General features: G+C 39.9%; 1 protein-coding gene across 2 annotated transcripts in view; it reads right to left on the reverse strand.

Moving 5' to 3' along the window:
- ZNF516 (zinc finger protein 516) overlaps positions 1-20,794 on the reverse strand; it is a 99,709-nt gene that overhangs the window by 41,746 nt on the left and 37,169 nt on the right. For both annotated transcript variants that reach the window (XM_027678531.1, XM_027678522.1), the window contains exon 2: positions 15,951-17,973. In XM_027678531.1, the coding sequence (XP_027534332.1) occupies positions 15,951-17,847 (1,897 nt within the window). In that variant the 5' untranslated portion in view covers positions 17,848-17,973. The remainder of the gene's footprint in view (positions 1-15,950; positions 17,974-20,794) is intronic.

Below are 20,794 nucleotides of genomic sequence, written 5' to 3' on the forward strand. Positions count from 1 at the left end.
CTTCCCTTTAAAATATTTTTCTCAGACCAAGCTCTTGTATAACAGCTTGTGTGTAGCGGTCAGGCTGCAGACACCTGGCACACATATAGACAGTCGTTGCTTTTGATGGGTCAGACTTTCAGCTATTCCACTCCCGAGGCTTATGGATACAGACTTCCAGGCAAATGGCTGAGTTCGGTTTGAAACATCATTTTGGCAACAGGGAAGTTGAACAGTTTTCACTAAGAAATTTAGAGCTGAATTGGTACAGCCTTTGCTATGGTGGCAGGGTGAGGTAAAAGAAAGACAAAGAAGGAAACAGATTTGATTGCACACAAGTAATTTATCACTAATTTAACTCTGTTGCTTCCACATAATTTCTCAGCTAGTTAAAAAGTCAAAAGGTCCATACAATATTTGACATGGACAGGCAAATAGAAACAGCATCATTCAGTAAATCAGTTATGAAAATTAGTTTTGCCTTACAACATCTGAGCAAAATACAAGATCTAAAGCTCAAATGAATTTCATAATGTAGGAAAATAACTGATTGCACTTTAAAGAATGCCTAGTAAAATTACTGCACAATTAGATGGGAGTAATTTATTAATATGTGATGATCATGTATTTCTGTTCTTTTTAGTTAGTCTTGGATCTGAAATACGAACCTTATATGGAAAGAAGCTTTGATGACAGTCATTTATTTGGGAAAGTTTTTCCAGTCTTTTTGTTTCACACAAATGATTTGAAAGTTTAAAGCATTGGAATAATTTCATATCTAGCTATTAATAAAGAGATGTTGTCTTTTCCATCTTTCATACTTTTATTAAGCTTTTAGTGAAAATGCAGCTGCTGGCTTATAAGCAATTAAAGAATAATATATATACAAGCAGGCAGCCATTTTCACAGTCTGGCAAGTAACACATTTCCATAAATAACAAAGAATACAGGGTCATGATATCAGCTGTTCAGAAATTTTAAAAAGTCAGATTGCATCTATTTTTGCAGTAACCATTTGCTGGATTATTTTTATTTATGGCTTGAAACTGAATTTAGAAATGTCTTCCCTGAACTTTAAACACTATGCTCCCGACTAACTGGCTTTCTCTCTGCTGTTTCACTTCCATGTATCTATGTCCATACTGAGGGCAGGGGATGACACTGGCCCACAAGCTGGGCCTGCAAAGGTTTGCAAACATCTGAATCTACTCCTCACACGTTTGCATGCACAGATTGCACACACGTTGGTTTATTTGTTCACATATGTGGTCAGCTGCCCTGTTACCTGGCTCTTCAGATGCACTGCATTAATTGCATTGTACACCAGCTTTAGGTAATTAGACACAGCTGTACATTTGAAAATGGTAACATGCAGTGGGAAATCCTGCTGGAAGATTTTGGTCATTAACACTTGCATAGTTCTCGAGATATACTATTATCTACTCCTTAATTCTCTGTTTCGATCCCTGTTTAAAGTTTTCTTTTACTTTTCCCTTGGGAACTTTGCCAAGCTTTCCACTTCAAAATGACTCTGTGACATTGTCACTCAGCCTCCTTCTAATAGAAAAAAATCACATATATAATTCTGTGAAAATGGAAGCAGTGTCCTTAAAAGAACCAATGAAAAAGAAAAAAAAATAGTATTTTTGACCAACAGAGCTGATGTACAAGATAAGGTTGCTATTTTCTTTTCTTTTAAGTGACATATGAAATAATGTATTTCACACACTTCTTCCTCCCCAGGAAAGCTGACAATTTTTCTAGAAAGAGACAGGAAGGTTCCCTTCTGGGAAAAAACCCCTAAAAATAACGAACACCAAAACTGTCTCAGATCTGGTCAATTAATTTTCTTCCACAAATATAAGTTACAAACCATGTTAACTTAGAAACTGATTTTGACAATCCCATTCCCTCATGATTCAGGTAACTTAAAAAAAAAAAAATCCATGCAACATTTATTCCCAAAAACTATGAGACTATTCTTGCTATTTCTCATCTGAAAATATAAACAAGTTGGGTCTCTAACATCTTGAAAGGATGGTTTGTTTCAGTTTGTTGTATTGGGGGGTCACAAAGAGGGAAAAGATTACACTGGTGATTGTGAAAGCATGAAAACTCAACAGGCACAAAGGCATACACAGAAATAAATACAGTAAAATAAAAATAAATGGGTTCATCCAGTCTGACTGCATATCTGGCATCCCAGAATCACAGTATGGTATTAGTTTAAGAGAATAATCAAGCGATTTCTTCACTGGTTTCAGGAGTTTAGATACAGAAAACACTGTAAGAAGAGCAGTGATAACATGGTAACCCCAGAAATTACAGAAGCGTATATCCCTTTAATTTTGATTCGTGAGCAAAAATTTTTTTTTCTTCCTTTTTCTTCCTAACTGCCTCTAACTGTATTTCTGGTCTTCTGCTTCAAGTGAGCACCAAGCTACTAGGGGATTTCCTAAGTGGGATTACCAGTGTTTCTTCAGTTCCTGCTAGCTGCTTACAGTTGCACCTGTGACAACTTAACCAAGTTGGCTGTCAACGACCTGAAACCAAACATGAGGATTTAAGCTCCCTCAGAAGCCAAGTTTGTGGATGAAATGTAACCTCAGGATAGGATTCCTTCTTTTGGCTGAAATTGGTAAGGACTTCTACACTCTAAGAAAGAACAGAAAATTTAAGCTAGCCTAAAAACTTCTGCCTTTTTGTCAAGAGTCTTGTTTGCCCATTCAGCTTTTGCTGAGGTACAGTCACATTTCAGAATATAATTACCCCCGAATAAGGGAAGAATGGGAAAATGGTTTCCCTTCTCTTCTTAGGGAAAGCCTTTTGGGGTAGGAGGGTGGGGGTCAAAAAAGAACAGCACCACAGCTTAAAGTAAAGAGAGGAATAATTAAGCTTTCATACAACATCTGTATCACATTTACACATGCACTCAACTTCCAGGGAAGCGACAGACATCAAAACTAATGGAGAACATCCCGACTCTCCAAATGTAGGAAGAATGCTGCAGTTTTCCCAGCTGCACTCTTGGGACTGTAAAACAAGAGATCGGCAAAGGAGTCTATTTTTTATTGCTTTTACTGTTGTTTTTGGCCAGGCAGTGTTACAAAGTTCTTAAACAGTGTTATCCTACTGCACTATGAGAATAATGTACACCAAGACTACTGGAAAACAATGGCTGCAGAATAAGCCTCATCATCTTCTGGTTGTTATGCACAGTAATTGGTTCCAGGGTCAACACTGTGATGCTACAACAAAGGGCTGTAGCTTAAGGGTAAAGAATAAACAGCAGGAGTTAATGGATGTTCTGTTAATATAAATGCACATCCAAAATGAAAGAAAAGCAAAAAATAAAATATTCTGTATAAGCAAAACTGATTATGAATCCAGTGTGCAACCTTAGCTCTCAACAAGCTGTTAATTTCATTAAAGAAATACAGCAAGTACTTTCAAGAAAACAACACATTAAGATTTTGAAGCTAGTTTGACAAACACTGTGCTTGCCACCGGTGCCAATTTATTTGTGTGAAAAATACAGGCAAATACCATTACTAGGGTATACTCAACTTTGTTCAAAACACCATGTGTGACTGCTCCACTGAATCTAAACATCTGGGGTAAGTTATCTATCTGATTTTAGTGCCTTTGAAACGACATGCTATATTTAAGCTAAGAGGTCCAGTCACACCAGTTTTAAGAGTCATGTTTTCAAAGTCCAGGACTTAATCATTCTGACTCTTCCCATTCAATGACACTTTTTCCCCACACACAAGGAAAGTGAAACAGATGTAGAGTTACAGTGTTTTCTTTCAAAGCATTTCTCCAAATATAACAATTACCTCCTGACACTCAAGCACTCAGATGAAGAGATACAAGAGATACATACAGTCATTCTTATAATTTGCCAGGTGAAACACTAGAACATGTGAGGTATCAAAATGAAATCTCTCATTTGTATGTTTTGCTGTTATCGCTTCTTCTTCTCTTTTCAGTTTCCACTGTTCTCTAGAAGGAAATTTTTACCTGTTTTTCTGTTACCTGCTCTGCCACCGTGCATGGCTTCGGGCGCTGGGACTGCTCATGCAGGGTTGTGGTAGGGGCTCTATGTGACCTCCTTCCCCAATGCACTCTCACATCCTAATGTGAACAGGATGACACTGAGCTACAGCACCTCCTTCCTTGGTGCTCCACTTTCCATGGTCACTCATTTCCTTCCTTTAAACAATGCTCTGTTTTCAAGTGCCAACTGTGCCCACATAGAAGACTCCTCGCAGTGTGCCAACCTCCCTGGCACGTGCTGCTCCAGGCCTTGGCTATCCTCATGGCCCTTCTGCCATTAGTAAGCTAACACCATGACACCACTTACGCAATCACAGCATGCTTTGACCCCCAACTTACTTCCTTGTGCCACTGATTCAGCTTTTTCCCAAGGCTGCTCCTGAGGCTCCCATTTGCTGCCACTCCTACATAAACCACCTATGGTTTGCAGCTGACAAGAGCCTGAATCCACACTAGTCCCTTCAAGACAAATTCTTCTATCAGTTCTTTTGGTTCACAACCATATGACGGTCACAATGAGCCGGATCACAGAGAAATACCCCCAGCCAGGTCACATCCATCACCCCACAGCACCCGGCTCTCGGCAGCAGCAGCCTGAGTGCCCCATTCAACCATAGCAACATTTAGATACATCGTGAAATGGCACTTGGACTTAGCCTAAATTCAGACCCTCTACAAAAGAAATAGAGATTGGTTGTCTTACAATGTATATGCTGTGAGACACTTTTGATACTGTTCATCAGATGAAACATGCTCATGTTAGAAAGCAGATTCACAGATAGGGCAGTTACTGCAGAAAAACACATTTTTGACTTGTGCTTTTGCATGGCCCCCACTACAGGAATCTCTGGAGGGCTGTAAGCAGCAGTAATCTGCTTGAACTATGAATGAGCTTTCAGAAGAAGTTGTTTCCATCATTTGGATGCACCTCTAGTAGTGACACCTCAGCCCTTTCCCATTTAGATCTATTAAGCTATACTTGTTACATAAACTCACATGCTTTCTAAATTTCTGCCTTTCCTTTCTCAAACCTTTTTCAGCTTGATGGACTTTTTAATTACATTATGTTTTTGGCCCATTCCAACCTTCACCTCCCTATGTATCATGTTTTTATTTTTTTGTTTCTAAAGGCCTCAAAGAAAGTTGTAAAACTGGAATTTGAGTAAATACTTTATGAAGAGTACTTTCCATGATGCCTTGGTTGAGTGAAATCAGTATTTCAACTTATTGAATATATTCTAAGATTTTTTTCCTTTTTTTTTAACAAAGTCTTTCTCTAATATAACTGACCAGGAAAGGTAAGTGTAGTAGAAAATCTTACTGCACAAAAAAACTTCATCCTGAATTAATAATACTTCATTTCCATTACGAGCCTTAGTATTAGGTACTTGCATACTGACAACACCAAAGATAAAAACCCTAATAACTTCATTTGCAAAATAAAGTGATTATGTTTGAATTATAACTAATGTGTTATGTCTGTGTGTATAAACTACTAAAAGAAAAACACTATTTCCATACAAATTAACAGCACTGAGGCTTCCCTGTCAAAAACACATTTAGCACTACAGTAGCAAGTAAGCAATCCTCAATTTTCGTGCACCCATTTTGTTGTCCCAGAACAATCCAAGTAAAGATTAACTTTTTCCTGTTACAACTTTACTTGTCATTCTGTGTTCGAGTATTTTTTAGGGCTTCTCCAGGCTTCAACAGTACACGTTAAAATGTTTCTGGGAAACTGCTGTGCCTGTGGATACAGGCATGTGCAAGGAAAAGAAACTTCTGCAAAGTATTATAAGAGGTTTAGGATTAATATGTTCCATGTGCAGTGTAAGCTGTACTTCCTGAATTCTCTTTTAAGGGAAGAGACAGATCTGTTTGTTTCATTATCTAGTAAAAAAAGGCTTTACTACCTACCAAATAAAGGCTAAGTCACACAAAACTGCATGCACCTTTGGTTCAATGGTGCTAGACACCTAGCAGACCATGCAAACAGCAATGACTAAAAACAGCATCTGCTCCACTATCGGGGTAAAGCGGGTATGGGAAGAGATGAAGTCTTTTACGTCCCATTATCATCCCGAGTCATTGCCTTAAGTCTTTCACCGTCATTACACTGGTGTGCAACCTCTACTGTTGAAACACCCAGAAAATGTTTCACAGAGAAAGGGGGAAGTCCTTTAGACCTGAGGTTCACATTTCCATAAGAACTCATATATTTCCCTTGTGGTTATGTTTTCCCCCTCCCCCCAAATATTTAGGTTTTGCTGACAACAGCTTGCCTCAAATACTATTTAAGCAAAAAGACATCACAAGACATATGCTATCCTAAGATAACACACACCTCTGAAGTGCTGTTAGGTGTAACTGATGCCTTCAACTGGCTGATGAATTTGTTATCTCAAAGAAACACAAGGTTTGGGAGTGCCTTATATTTTAAACTAAACCCAAATTTAGTCTTTAAATAAATAAATAAAATCTGTGATTTTGCATCCTTTAGGAAAAAAAAAAAGAAGAAAACATCTGACTTGGAGTAAACCCTAACTTCTGACTCCCACACAAGACTACAATTTCAGCTTTATATCTGTGATATGACAAAAACAATCATTTTAATGGCTATTTTGCTGTTGTTTGAAGTAACAGAGATAATGAAATAATAACCGAGGTTTGAGATTACCAACCTGGAAAATAAAGTTCTAAAAGCAGGAGGGCAAATCTTCCCCCACGGGTCCTGTACAAGGAAGAGTATCTCATGCTCTAAATCCATCTTAAGTAAGCAGCCGTATCCAAGTTACAATAATCATCAATCGAGAGAGCACTTTTGTCTTTCACATGGACACTTTCTCAATAGAGATTCTGCACTTTAAAAGGATGAAGGGTTGGATTTTTGCCCTTACCACCACTAAAGTGTAACCAAATCCATTAAAAGAGTATCCACAAAAAACAATTCTGAGACTTGCTTCTCCCCTAGTCTTATACCCTGTAAAGTTTGCATGCTATGATACATTTCAGGATATGCAATTTATACTGGCACTGATTACAGAAAAGAAAGATTTCTCTATTCTTCTCTAACCTCAAGCCATTAGTGGCCAGGTGGTTCAACAAAGCAATTAACAATGATTCCAATCTGACTGCTTGTACGCTTAAAATCAAGCCAGCAGTTATAAGTTTTGCTGGATCAGGGCCAAAGTATTCTGTAATTTGCCAGTTCAAACCCATGCTGTCTATAAACAAGGAAAACAAAATCACTATGAAAAGTAAGTTCCCTACACATTTACAAATCCATTCAGGTCACTGGAAATAATGTCTAGATATCAGTCACAAAATAGGGCACAGCAATCACACACTAAGTACAAAGATCCAAAAGTCTCATTCAAGAGATTCACTGAAAATTATAATGAGAAACTCAGAAGTTTTTCTCCACAGTTTCAATAAAATTCACTATGTGTTTTTCACCTCCCTAAAAGATACAGACTTGGTGCTGATAAATCTTGTAGGCAATCAAAAGAAAACTGAGAATAAGAAAAAAGTTATTGATCCTCCCATTGTGAAGGGTTCCCTTAACTGCAGCTAAGCTGCTCTTGACTTCTACAGTCTTGCCCATTCACAGTAAAGCAATCCAGTGCTTGAACGAGACTACTGGGTTAAAAAGTAATAAAGTGAAGTCAAGTGAGACCTAGTAAAACTTGTATTTGTAAAACGCACCTGCAGAAAACACATTATCTACCAATGCTAGGCCAAACCACGCATTACTTCTAAAACCTGTACAGCGCTGGAACTCACTCATGTTTCAGCTCCCACAGAATTTAACCCACCACATCCACCGAGAGCATCTATTGCCAAACCTAATGCACTGACAAAGAAAACCTGACTCAGTTTAAGACTGATGAAGGGCAAACTGTGAACCACAATGTTAAGAACAGCAAAAAGATTTAACATTAAAGGCATTTAAACAAGCCCCTCGTTAGCAGCCATTTACAGATCAGTATAATCCCACTGAACACAGTCATGGCACTACTGAAATATTTGGGAATCAGATTAAAAACATTTCCATTTCAATTTCATTCCTGAATCTTGCTTTACTAGCCGGGGGAAGGGAGTCCTTGCTCTCTGATCAGAAACTCCTTGAAAATAAAAGCACTACACAATGCGATCTTATGACCATATATGTCACAAAGCAGTATTTTACATGTAATAGAAACATTCAGTAATAAGAATTACCAGAGATGCTAAACTGACTTTTACAAGGCAGCAAGGCCAGGGTAAGTGTCAAGAAGTGAGGGTTTTGTCAAAGCTGAGTTTCTATGCAGCTGGATTTCCAACTGCACATCCCTATATGCAGACATTTACAACACTTGCTGAAGAAGAGCTAAAAGCCTACTATGAAAACTGGAACCCCTGTGCAACTGACTTAAACAAAAAGGGGCATTTTTGTATGCACAAACTGAAATCAAGCTGGCTAATAGCTTTCCACATTCTTGGAAAGATTTTTTTTTAAAATGCCAGTGTATGGTAAGCATGGAATGGAGATTGATGACTCAGGAAGGACTTTTAAACGAAGACACAAGCAATCCTTTGAAGCAGCTCTTTGGACAACATTTCCGAAAACTGTGGAAGTAGCAGCATGAAAAACTCATCTTGGACATCTTACATATGCTTCAGGGCAATGCTTATCCTACTATCACCTACCTTTAAGAAACCACATTTGCTTCCTTGTTTCCTAACAGATAAAATAAAGGCTGGGGTAAACCTATCTCTCCCTTAACATCTGGTACAAACTTTCTTCCAAGCTGAGCTATGTTTTTGGTTGCTCATATCACACAACTACAGCTAAAATAAATTGCCTAAACAATACACCTGTCTAACTGTGTCTCTTGTTACTGTATATGGTAACTTGCAAAAAAGGAACACTAACAATTAAAGCTAAATACAGTAGAAGTATCTTTGACATGCATGAAGTTCTTCAGTACTTAAACAAGACCCCCACTGAAATGTTTGCAAGGAACAAAAGCAGCGCAACAGTTGGACTAATAATTTCAAAATGCTGCAAAAGAAGTTGTCTCTGAGCAACAATAAAGTCAACCTCTATTGTGAGAAGTCATTAATCTACTGAAGTATCTCAAGCTCAGCCAGCAATCCTTAGTTCTGACTTGAGCTCTGTGTTATCTGTTCCTCATCCCTCTGCCCCACTGTGAGAAGAACCTGAATTATTACTGTTTAACACTCTTGCTGGCCACCCACATTATATGCAACTGAGTAAAACATGACCTAGTAACACAGAACAAAGTGTGGTAATCAGGAACACAGTGGAATTTACCCAAGATGTCTACAGGGTATTTGTTAAACCTTCCTTAGTTGGTATGATGTCAGGGTAATGTACAGCATTAAAGGGTACAGACTACATTATCCCAAAGCATTGCTGCCCCATTCCAGTAAAAAACTTTTTGCGTGAGTTTCTTGAAACACAGCTCCCATCATCAGCCTAAAATACAGAAGGGGCAAGCAACTTCATGTGTGTGAGGTACACCTGCCAAGGAAGGTTTTAACCATACCTCTAGATGTCCTGTGACTTTTCTCTATTCCTCTCCTCTTGATACACACTGGAGTGATTCTGGCTGCCAGAATTTTTCTTGTTGTCCATTTTCTTGGGACAGTCAGCTTAATTTCTATTTTGCTGTTTCCTCAGTAGTTCTTCCCATTCACATCAGCCCACAGTTAAAGAGAAATAAAAGTAAAAACTATCGCTGATAGCTTCACGACAGGTAAATATATACTCACACAGGAGATATCCTCTGCAATCCTGAAGAGTGTACAAGAGTCCAAAGGGTAGGAAAGAGGTAAGCGCTGCTGTGGAGATACACACAGGCCTGTACTGGTGAAAAACGATGCTTCAACCTGCAGTGCTTTGCAGAGAAACTTCGGATCATGAGAAAGTACCACACTGCACGTGGCTTTGCTAACGTGCCATCAGGACTGGAGTATGTGCATTACAGCAAGGCAGATATAAAAGAGAAATTTCTCAATGGTATTATTAGATGTGTTCAAACTGGTAATTGATGTAGTCCCGATCCACCAAATTTGCTTCCAGGAACAGCTGGAACCTTGCAAAGTCCCAAACAACATCTAATGGATCTTACTGCCAGCACAGGGTCCTTGCCTCTGCCCAGATTCCCCTATGATGTGAATCATCAATTTGCTGTATTTTGAAGTCCCAGAGTTTCATTGATCTCACTGGCATTAACAATCAAAACAATCAGTTTGGCTTGTAAAGTGGATGGGGTTTTATATTCCAACAACCACTCCTCAGCAATGCCAAAATTAACTGGTGAATGTGTAATCATAGCATAACACTCTTGTCTTCACAGTTCTGGGACACTGTTCCTTCTTGAAACTAACTCATTTCTTGGAAGCCTGGGGCAATAGTTACCAATTGTCCAGCACCAAAACATTGTCCAATTCATTATATGCTCCTTCAGCAAACCAAATACACTAAATAACTTAAACATACTTAAGACTGTATATATAGAACAAGATTTCATTTGGCATAAAATGCCCAAAGAGCACTGCCTTCAGCGGAACAACACTGTGGGATTTATAGAGTCTGGCATGAGAAGTATTTAAAGTGATTTAAAGTGATTATTCAAGATATATAGTAAAAATGTTTGATTTTTAAACAGTAGAGAGAACTTCCCTTGCACACAGAGAAACATTTTTTCATGGAAGAACAATGAAGTCCTGGTACTGGATATTGGCAGCTGTTTCATGCACTTATGTTAGCAACAGAAAACATCTCCTAGGACTATCTTTTTCTGTTCTCTGGAATTACTGGACATTTTTATTTTTCTGATTTAATTTATTTATACTGTTTTATTCTTACTGTTCTCTTCCTCCTCAAAATTACAGCCTTGCCACTTTACTAAAATATTAAAGCAAATCCAGGCGATTTTTACTTTTGAATTATTTTAAATTAAAAGACTTTTGAAATTATGCAGTTTCCATTAAAGTTCCAGGTCTTGGATCTGTTATAATTTGTATCTCAGCAAAACAAAGTCCAAATTTATGCTTCATAAATCTCTCCTAATCTTCTTCCTGACCTACCCAGCATGCTGGCACTGCCTTGGAGGGTTTGAACCCCAGTGCCATTTCACACCTATCTTCAGCCCCCAATCCTCTTTGAAACCTCATTTCACAGCACAGCTCCTTTCAACAAGGTCCTGCTTCTCTCTAGCTTCAAATTGTCCTTTCTCTCCCCCCTGCACCTTACTCCCACCTCTTGTCTTGCCCCTTCCTGGCATTCACGTTCCTAAGCAAGTTCCACCATGCCACCAGTAACTTCTGACCAAGTACATCCATGCACCACTGTTTTGTATTCATTGTTGGGGTTTTTTTTATATTCTGTGCAGTCTAGCAACTTGTGTCCACCCACAAGCTTCTTGGGCTGAAAGCAGTGATCGTACAGGACCGAGTACAAGAGTCCTCGCTCACAATCAGCCCCCTCCTGCATTAGCCAATGTAATAAAAACAGCGTGCGTGCAGTATGAGTGAATCAGTCTCTCCCTGAAGCATTTCAAAAATTCAGAGGAGTCTGACAGAAGCAGAAAGAAAGGCAAAGAGAAGGGAGAGAAGAGGTAGGAAATAACAAAAAAGAAAATGGACAAGACGGTTTTTCCTGGAAGCAGCAATCTGAGGTGCAACACCCTCCCCTTTCCCTGATGTCCTTCCCCAACAAGGTCAGGCTAGGAGCAGCATACCTCTCCTTCCTTCCTATGTTACACTCTTTTTTCTTTTCTTTTTTTCCCTTCCTAGATTACTTTTAACATTTACTTCCACCCCAGTCTGACACTTACATGCAAGAAGTAGTACCACCTTTATGACACTCCCTTACTGACTGGGCTAAGACAGGTCTGTGCTTTTACTATGTCTGCTGAGCGCCAAGAGGTATTAAAATTGTTTTCACTTCTTTTCTTCATCTTCCCACCTGCCAACAGCAGTAACAGCCTCAAAAATTATACTTCCGTCTTCACTGCAGGACGGAAATAGTTCATAGAGCCTAATGTAACAAACTGTAACACCTTCACTGCTAAATACACCATGGCAATGAAGAGGCTCACGCCTTAAAAATACTAAACACCAAATTCACCGACATATCTAAAACTACATTTCAGCCGAGAAGCTGAAAGATTATAAAAATAGTGTTTTCCCTTCATTTTTATCAACACATACATAATCCCTCTCTACTCTCTCAATCATAGCTCAGTGGCTCTTTTTAGGGAAAAATAAAAATCACAAAAAAGCCCAATCAACAATCTCAAGTTGGGGAAGACAACTTTGGATGGTTCAGACAGCTTTGGATGCAACTCAGTGAAAATTCAGATACAGTTGGGTAGTTGCTTGAATGATAAATAAAAACAAAGACTCAGCTGGGGCAGGAAGACCTCAAAAATATTCAAAGTCTGCCGTCAACAAAGCAAATGTGCTTTGGGTCACCTCTTCCCACGTGGCTGTCACGTAAAGCACACCTACTTCTTGCATGATCTTTGCATGACAGGTATCACACAGTACACTACATCTAATTCTAGAAAACTCTAGAAAACACATTTTTACTCTCCTTCCAATCAGATGAAATACACTTTGTAGTCAGCTAGCTTATCCCAGGCAGTTGATAAACTGGGTTTGCAAATACTACGTTCCCCCCATCCCCCTCCTTGTGCCTGAGAAATCATGATGTTACTCCACAAAGGCAGCAGAAACAAACTACCGATGTGTTGGGAAAAAAGAAGTGCCTACCCTGGGGGCTCTAAACCCCATTTCACATGCAAGGTGCAATTCTTGCTCTTCTCCCAGTAAGCCCTACCAGTACTTCACAGTCCCTGTTACCCTCAGCCTCAGTACCTGTTGGCCCTAGACCACACAGGTCCACTGCCAGCTTCCCTGTTGCAAGACGCTGTGCGTCAACAGGACTGCTCAGATTATTAAGAATTGAAGGCACAAAGAAGTACTTTCAGCTGTGTCAAGGCCACAACATTCAATACTTGGCAGTCTCAAGGCCTTTTTCTGACACAGGATAACATAGTAATGCGTCAAAGGGGGAAAAAACATTAAAGATAGGAAAGTGAAAAAAAACCCAACAGATATTATATAACCTTATGAATAGCACAAGATTTTCCTGACCACTGCCTGAGTAAAAATAATACTGCAGAAATAATTTCAGGAACAGGACCCAAGAGCACTGCTTGCCTGCCTCCACTGCAGAGGGAGGCTATCCATGGGGCTGGAGAGCTGCTCTTGATGGAAAAGCTTCACCTGGAAGAATAACTAAAAAAAGCTGCAGCAAAGGATAGCACACTACAGCACTTCTAGGACAAAATGTGCTTCAAGGCCACACCAGAACACCTGATTTTAGCAGGCACATACATGAGGGCGGAATTTGGCCTATATTGCTTACACCTTAAATTACTGTTCACAGAGGAGGGAAAGAAAGCCTCTTGAGTTTAGAATCTTGAGATTAAAACTAATTCTACAGCTTGCTGGACAGAAGGGCACTTCAGCAGAATTGTACTATTGAAAACACCCTGAGGCAGAACAAAATATAAGGGCCATGACATTAAATGTGCATACCAAAAAGAGACAACTGAGAAACTTAAGTCCTGAACACTGACCTATGAAACATCCTCTAAACAAAAAACCAAAAACAAACAAACAAAAAAAACCTCCCCACTTTTCTTTCAAATTAAAAAAAAAAATCTTAGTCACTTGTAAAAAGAATTCACTTCATTGAGATAGTGATTTGAGTTAAATAAACTCTACTAAGGAGCAAGGGTAACATTCTTCTTGGATTAAAACATTTCTTATTAGCCAATTAAGTACCTGATAGCTCTTCAGCTGTGATGTTAGCAAAGATAAAACAAAGCAGCCACCCTCCTCACCCATCACTGAAATCCCATTTCCAAGATGCACCTTTATTTAGGCCCATCAGTTTGCCGCTTCTTTACAGTTAAAGAAGATGAGGACCAATTTGATATCCAAAGAAACAAGTTTTCAGTTGTTGGCTCGTAACAATAGTTAACCCATAACTTTAATTCCTGAGAGGAAACTGCTGTGTGACTCTAACGCTCCCCTTTCACTCCTGCAACAAGAGCTCAAAACTTGAGTTGAAGCAAGAACCAGAACAAGCAAAGATATGAGACAACTCTTCTTGCTAGAAGTAAAGTGCTTAATATGGGAAGTGTTATAAACAGTTTTCCTATTTGAACATCATGCGAAAAAATGTTATGGTGTTTTTACCCCATCTCCAGAGAGATGGTTTTTCATCACAGCCGTCTTGATAAGGGCACTGCACATTACAGTGGTAAAACATGGCACCCCACTTAACTCTAGACAAAGCTACAGTTTTATTGCCGCATCTTGTGTCAACTGTACCAAAGTGTTTCAGGTGGCAGCTGATGGATTTTCACAAAATAACTACGCATGCTCCCATAAGGAACTTTAAGTGTTCAAGAATCCAACAGCAGATGGAAAAGCCAAAGTTTGAGTCTTTTCAATGAGCAAGTAATCATACTGAAAGTATTTGTCAGCTTGTCGCTAGGACTTTTTGGAGTTGTTTACAGAAAGGGCAAGAAAGCATAAAAAAAAAAAAGTGGAGCTCTTGGATTAATTTACTTTTCTGTTCTAGTGTGCACTCAATTTGTCCATCAGGGACTTGATCCAAAAGCAAAATCAAGTTTATGACTGTCCCTGTAAGTTTAAGGACAAAAAGATGGGTTTAATTTTTTAGAATTTCAACCCTTTGGAGCTCTCTTCCCTCTACACCTTACATTTGGAAGTTATATTCCCAAGCAGTGTCAGTCACAACTTTAGTTATCCTAAAATCATGAAACATGCATGAAAGAAACTTAATGACAAAATAAATGTATCCCACATTGCTTCAAAAATTTATGAAAAACATATAACAATACGCAATTCTGGAAAAAGTCGTTTTGTTGCTGCAGGGTCTGACGCCAGGAAAAAGGGCAACATACATAATATCCTGAAAGAACAAGGTAATTGAATAAACCCACTCTCTTTTACAATGGTGCACATTACTTCATCCACGATGGTCTTGAAAATGAGTTTAACTCAATAGATAACTACGTTCTTCACAACAAAAGGAATGAAAATGAGAGGAAGGCATTATTGTTCACCAAACAGAAACCAAACAAAAACCAGCAGAAGGGCTAGCAAGGAAAGAATGGTTAATCTCACATTTCTAAAAGGGTATTATAAACAAAGCATGGTGAACAACAAAAATAAAAGATTAAAAAAAAAAAGAAGATACAAAAGTGCTTAATGGCGTTCTTTTAAATATTTACTTTGCTGCTATTTGGAGAATAATTTGTTCCATTTAGTAGCATTGGGCTCAAAGGACCGCTTTAATCCAGAGAGATTAATTATAGCCTTTGGAGTTATAAACACAATTTGGGAAGTGAAGCAGAGAAGAGGAGAGAGACTCCTCTCATGCTGGCGATTAACAAGTTTATGTGCTTTGGGGCTAGATTACACAGGCTGTGACCCTGCTACACCTGTACACTGCAGGCAGAACACTGCACAGAGTACCCAAGAACTGAGGAAAAACAGCCCCCAGGATATCCAGGGAAGACACTACCCTACCCTACAGTGTTGCTATAGGCAACTAAGATACTTCTCAGGTGTCCTTCACTGGCATATTATGAAGACGTCATCTGATCTCACTTTATTACCTGCATCAGAAATGAGCCACCATGCTGGGGCAAGCAGGAGGCACGAGACCCCATCCACACTGCCTTTAAACCTTTCACATGCTTTCACATATTTCTTCATCTGCTCATTGCTGTGTCCCACACCAGGAGACACAGGGACCAGCAACATTAGCAAGGAAAGGCTGGAAGTGATCTTACCTAGCAAGGGGTTGGCTGCTCCCTCCTCTGAGCTCTCCTCAGCTCCCTCCTCCCCCAAGCCGGAGGTGGCCGAGTCCTCTGGGGCTGATGTGGAGCCAGGGGTGCTAGGCCCGCTGACGGACCCCAAGTCACCTTCCTCACTGCTGGAGCCGTAGCGGTCAGGCTGGGCAGCTGTCCCGCCCTCCCTGCAGCTCCTCCGCTCCTTGCGGTGCACCCGGGAGTGCAGCACCATTTGGTGGTAGGTGCGGAAGATCTTCCCACACTCAAAGCACTCGGTGGACTTGTTCTGGGCGGCCCGCCGGCTCTGCCGCGAGGCAGGGCGGTAGTCCAGATCCCCCTGGGCAAGCGGGCAGCTCTCCCCTGGTGGGGCATTGCTGGTTTTCTCTGGGCGCCCACTGGTGCAGCTCTTCTTCTTGGGGTTGCTGGGCGAGTCCTGGTCTCGCTTGCGCTTCTCCTGGTTGACAAGGATATACTCTCTCTTATCCTTGTCGTAAGTCACGTCTGCATCTGCCAGGGCCTCGTCCCATCCCACATACTTCACATACTCCGAGGGCTCCACTACTTTTCCTTTGGTGGCCAGCTGCCAAGCTTGGTAGCTACTGACCGGATCCAGCTCGGCTACTCTTTTCCCAGGTTGCCCTCTTGTAACTCTATCCAGCGCTACAGATGGCCGTAGATTGAGACACTGCAAGAAAAACTGCTTCGTTACCGAGGAGCTCAGGCTTCCATCAGTCAAGCCCTCAGCTTTATCCCCAGTGCTGCCCGGCTGCACCCGGTAGTGAACAACATTATGCGCTTTCAGGCTTTCCATATTTGTAAACAAATTTCCACACTTGGTGCAAACTTCATACAGAGATAGGCCTGTCACAATTGTCTCCTCTTGTATCACGTCATTGATAGTGGCTATGAGCTCCAAATCATTTTTTGGTTTGTTTTTGTTCCCAGACCTGGGGCCATGTGACTTCATGTGGTTTTTGAGAAACCAGGGCTCTTTGAATCTCCTGCCACAGATATGGCATCCGTGATCAAATGAGCCCCTATGCTTTTTCATGTGAGCTTTCAGGAACCACGTTTGACTAAAGGCCTGACCGCAGACTTCGCATGGAAACTCGCCCGCACTCAGCTCGCTCTTGCAGTTCTCGGCATAGGCCTCCCCATTGGGGACCTGAGCTGTTATATGGTCCTTCTCTATGTGGTTTAACAGCGTCTCCTCCCTCAGGGTCATGTAGCTGCACAACCTGCACTTGAACGGTTTGTGGACCTGGTGCAGGTGCTGCTCCAGGTCCTTCTTCCTTTCAAATTTATTTTTGCAGAAGGTGCACTGGTAAGAGGTCAGCTTGCTATCCTCCTCGGCTGGCGCCGTCTCTGTGACGTCCTTCTTGCTGCTTCTCAACAAGATCTTGCTGCTATCAACCTGAGCAGTACCATTCAAGATCTTGTTGCAGGCAGATGTACTTTTAGTGGGGCTGGTGCACCCGCCAAGGCCCTCTGAAACACCCATCTCCCCCAGCTGTGCCTCTCCCATCTCCACCTCGTGTCCCTGACTTAAAGTGCCTGTCCTGTGACTACGGATGTGAATCTTCAGGTTGCCCTTTTGGGAAGCTCTGTGATCACAGTAAGGGCATTTGTAGGGCTTCTCACCCGTGTGCTTCCTCATGTGTTGTGACAGGGAGCTCTGAAAAGGGAAACTTTTACCGCAGATGCAACAGCTGTGGCACATGGTCTTGTCAGCATCCATATCGTTCTTGCTTAGCTTGCCAGGGCTGGAGGATCTCCGTAACTCCATTTCTGCCTCTCTTCTACGATCCATCTGTATTACTGCAACAACAGGTAAGCGGGGCAGGAGCACAAAAGCATGTCTGGCAGCAGAGGAGGGTTGGACCGCATTTTCAATCATACGGTTCTGCAGAGAAGTGTTTTTATTGCTTCATTCTCAGGGTAACGTTTCTCCTTTCAGCTGCTCAGGAGAGTCCAAAGTGACAATTTCCCTCTGTGTGCTCTGTAAGAAGATGGCATAGATCACCTGGAAACAAGAACAAAATCATACAAATGTACACATTCTTAAATATATTAAAATATATTCATGTTTCAACAATTCCATCACTCGCCCCGTACTTAGAAGCACACCATACGACAATTTACTGCACCAAAAAGCAGCAGTTTCCCCTTCTGCTGATATTCTAGACTTCAATGACAAGCGTAATTACTAAATAAGTTAAATGCATAAAACAGGAAACATTCATTTACATACACCGACATCACAGTGTCTTGAATGAAGTGCAACCTTTAAAAATATTTTTTTGTTTTAAAACCAGGCAGAAGTGGCTAAAAATACATCTTAAATGAGGAAAACATTTCTTGAGGGGGTTATTACACTTTAAATCTGTGGCTTTACCATCATGTGTAATTTCATGTAAAATACTTACTTGCCAAAGATAAAAGGCTTTCCTAGAAACTTTAGCAAGTATCATATTCCTACTGGCAACTACATTACTTTGCATCTAAGACAGCTCTGCTGTGCTTCATGTGGCATGTAGAGAGCAGGCGCAGAGGCTGAGGTCCTCACTGCTTTGATTAGAGAGCAAACAAGAACCCAGAGCCTGACAAAGCATTCATGAAAACTAAAAGTTACTTCCTGAGGGACAATGAAGGGAAAAAAAACTCTCCAAGGGTAAAATTCAGTCTAAAACTGACAATAAACTGATTACGTGTGTAGGTATCAAATTACCTTAAAAGTCTGTGATTTATGTCAACAGGACATACAGGAAATCACAGCACCACCCACCTCAATGAAACAGAATCTTAACCATAAACAAACAAACCAAACAAGAAACAACTCTGATTAACAGAGTAATAAAAGTTTAAATGTTTTTGTATCTTGTCATGATTAAATGCAAGAGTCAGTATCCGCCTCAGTGGAAGATAAAACACACCAGCAATTATCCCCCTTATATACGGCAAAAACCAATGGTCAAGATCCCCATAGATTGTTTTACACTGCAGTAATTGGAAAAGAAACAATCTTCCCGCCCCCCACCCCCCCTCATTAAGGGCTACAAACACCACATGACTAAGATCAAAGAACACTGCATTCTCTAATGAAGAGAACCGATCTATTGCCACATTAAGAAAACAGCAGCTTCTTAAAATGTAGCTAAAAATATGCAGAGCATTAACAAGACCATCTATTCGCATATCCATCACTCAACATCTATGACTCAACAAAGAGCTACAGATTTACAATTGCAAATTTTAAGATTTCTCACTGTATTCACCTCTGAGTCTCTTCAATACATAAATAAATAGTCTAACCACATCACCAGCATGAGCTTAATAAAAAGCAAGGTAAGACTGTCACAATTATCATCTTGATTACACACTAGAGAACAACTTTATTACATTTAAGTTAATTTGGCCTTCTTATTTGCTACAAGACCATTCATTTCTGGGTTTGATTTTCTGCATATCTAGTATCTATTCAGCATGTTAAGAGTTATCAAACAGCATCAACCCAAACTAGCTGTTCCTCAGAGAGCAGTCAACAATATTTAAGGGACAAGTTACAAAAGCAATTTCATTTCTTGAATGAATCATTTTATTATTGCTGAAAAAAAAAATAAATTTCACAAACTCAGAAGTCCAAATTCAGAAGTCCAAATGAGCAGGAAGTTTACAAACTAGAATACCTAAATTAATTTCTAAAATTAGCTATTTAAAAGTAAATTGAAGGACAGCCTCCGAAGAAATTTCCTGGCTCTATAAAGGATGTCAGCCACTGAAGTTGTAGCTGTACCAGAAGGTACAAACATGCCAAACAGCAAATACAAGTGAGGTTTACACTGCACATTGATGGATGAAACAATTCAGAGTAGCATCTTATTTATTTGACCCATAATCTAACTCTGCCAAGTAACAACTTGTATTGCCTTATAATCGAAGACTTAGCCTAGAACTCATTAAATCATACACCAGGTAACTTCTTGATCAAGTATACTATCATGTTAAATGCAAGCAACATCTTCTTCTGAAATGATCCACATAATTTCAGGGGAAAAAAATAGAAAGGTTTGGGGACAGATTTTTTCAGATATTTTATACAATGTTTTCTACATTCTTAATATTCTTACAGTTTTCACCAGTGAGAATATTGCTTTTATTGGCAGGCCAACTTTCAGACTATTGACTTTTCTTTTTAATTTATTTTTAAATGTAGGTCCCTTTTTAACTCAACTTTCTACAGTGTTTCCTGTCTGAAAGTTCAAAAGAGCTCTAAGAGCCAAACTTAGACAAGAATGCTGTATGCAGCAGTTCAAGCACATATAAATCCAAAGCTTCAGTCCCTTTGTTTACTTGGCCACAGATTCCCTGGGCTTAGTCTTGACATATTTCACTTTAATTATTTATAGCATTTTCATTAATGAAACTTAGTTATGAAAATGAGGCTATGAAGAAAGCATTACTTATAAGAAGGGTATTACCCACTCACAGGAGATCCCCTTAGTTCTATATTAAATTAGGCCTGAGGGGGGAAAAAAGAGTTAAAAAAATAATGAATTATTTTATTAGTCTAAAATGCTTAATGGAAGTGTTATTGTCTCCACCAAAATATTTAAAAAAAATTGTTTTGTCTTTATTACTTTATCTTGGCCAATGCACTGCAATTGATAACTTTAGAAGTGGAAATAAATTATTCCTAGATTTTCATTATTTGAATTCATACACATTTAACACCCACAAAATTTCAAGTCTGATCTTCCGCAGACAAAAATTCCACTGGGAGTAAGGGTGTTCAACCAACCTGAGCTTGCTTTACACAGTCTGTGGAGGTCTACCCTAGGCTTTGG

The sequence above is a fragment of the Neopelma chrysocephalum genome, unplaced genomic scaffold (assembly GCF_003984885.1).
Source record: "Neopelma chrysocephalum unplaced genomic scaffold, ASM398488v2 Primary Assembly neopelma1_22b, whole genome shotgun sequence".
NCBI lineage: Eukaryota > Metazoa > Chordata > Aves > Passeriformes > Pipridae > Neopelma > Neopelma chrysocephalum.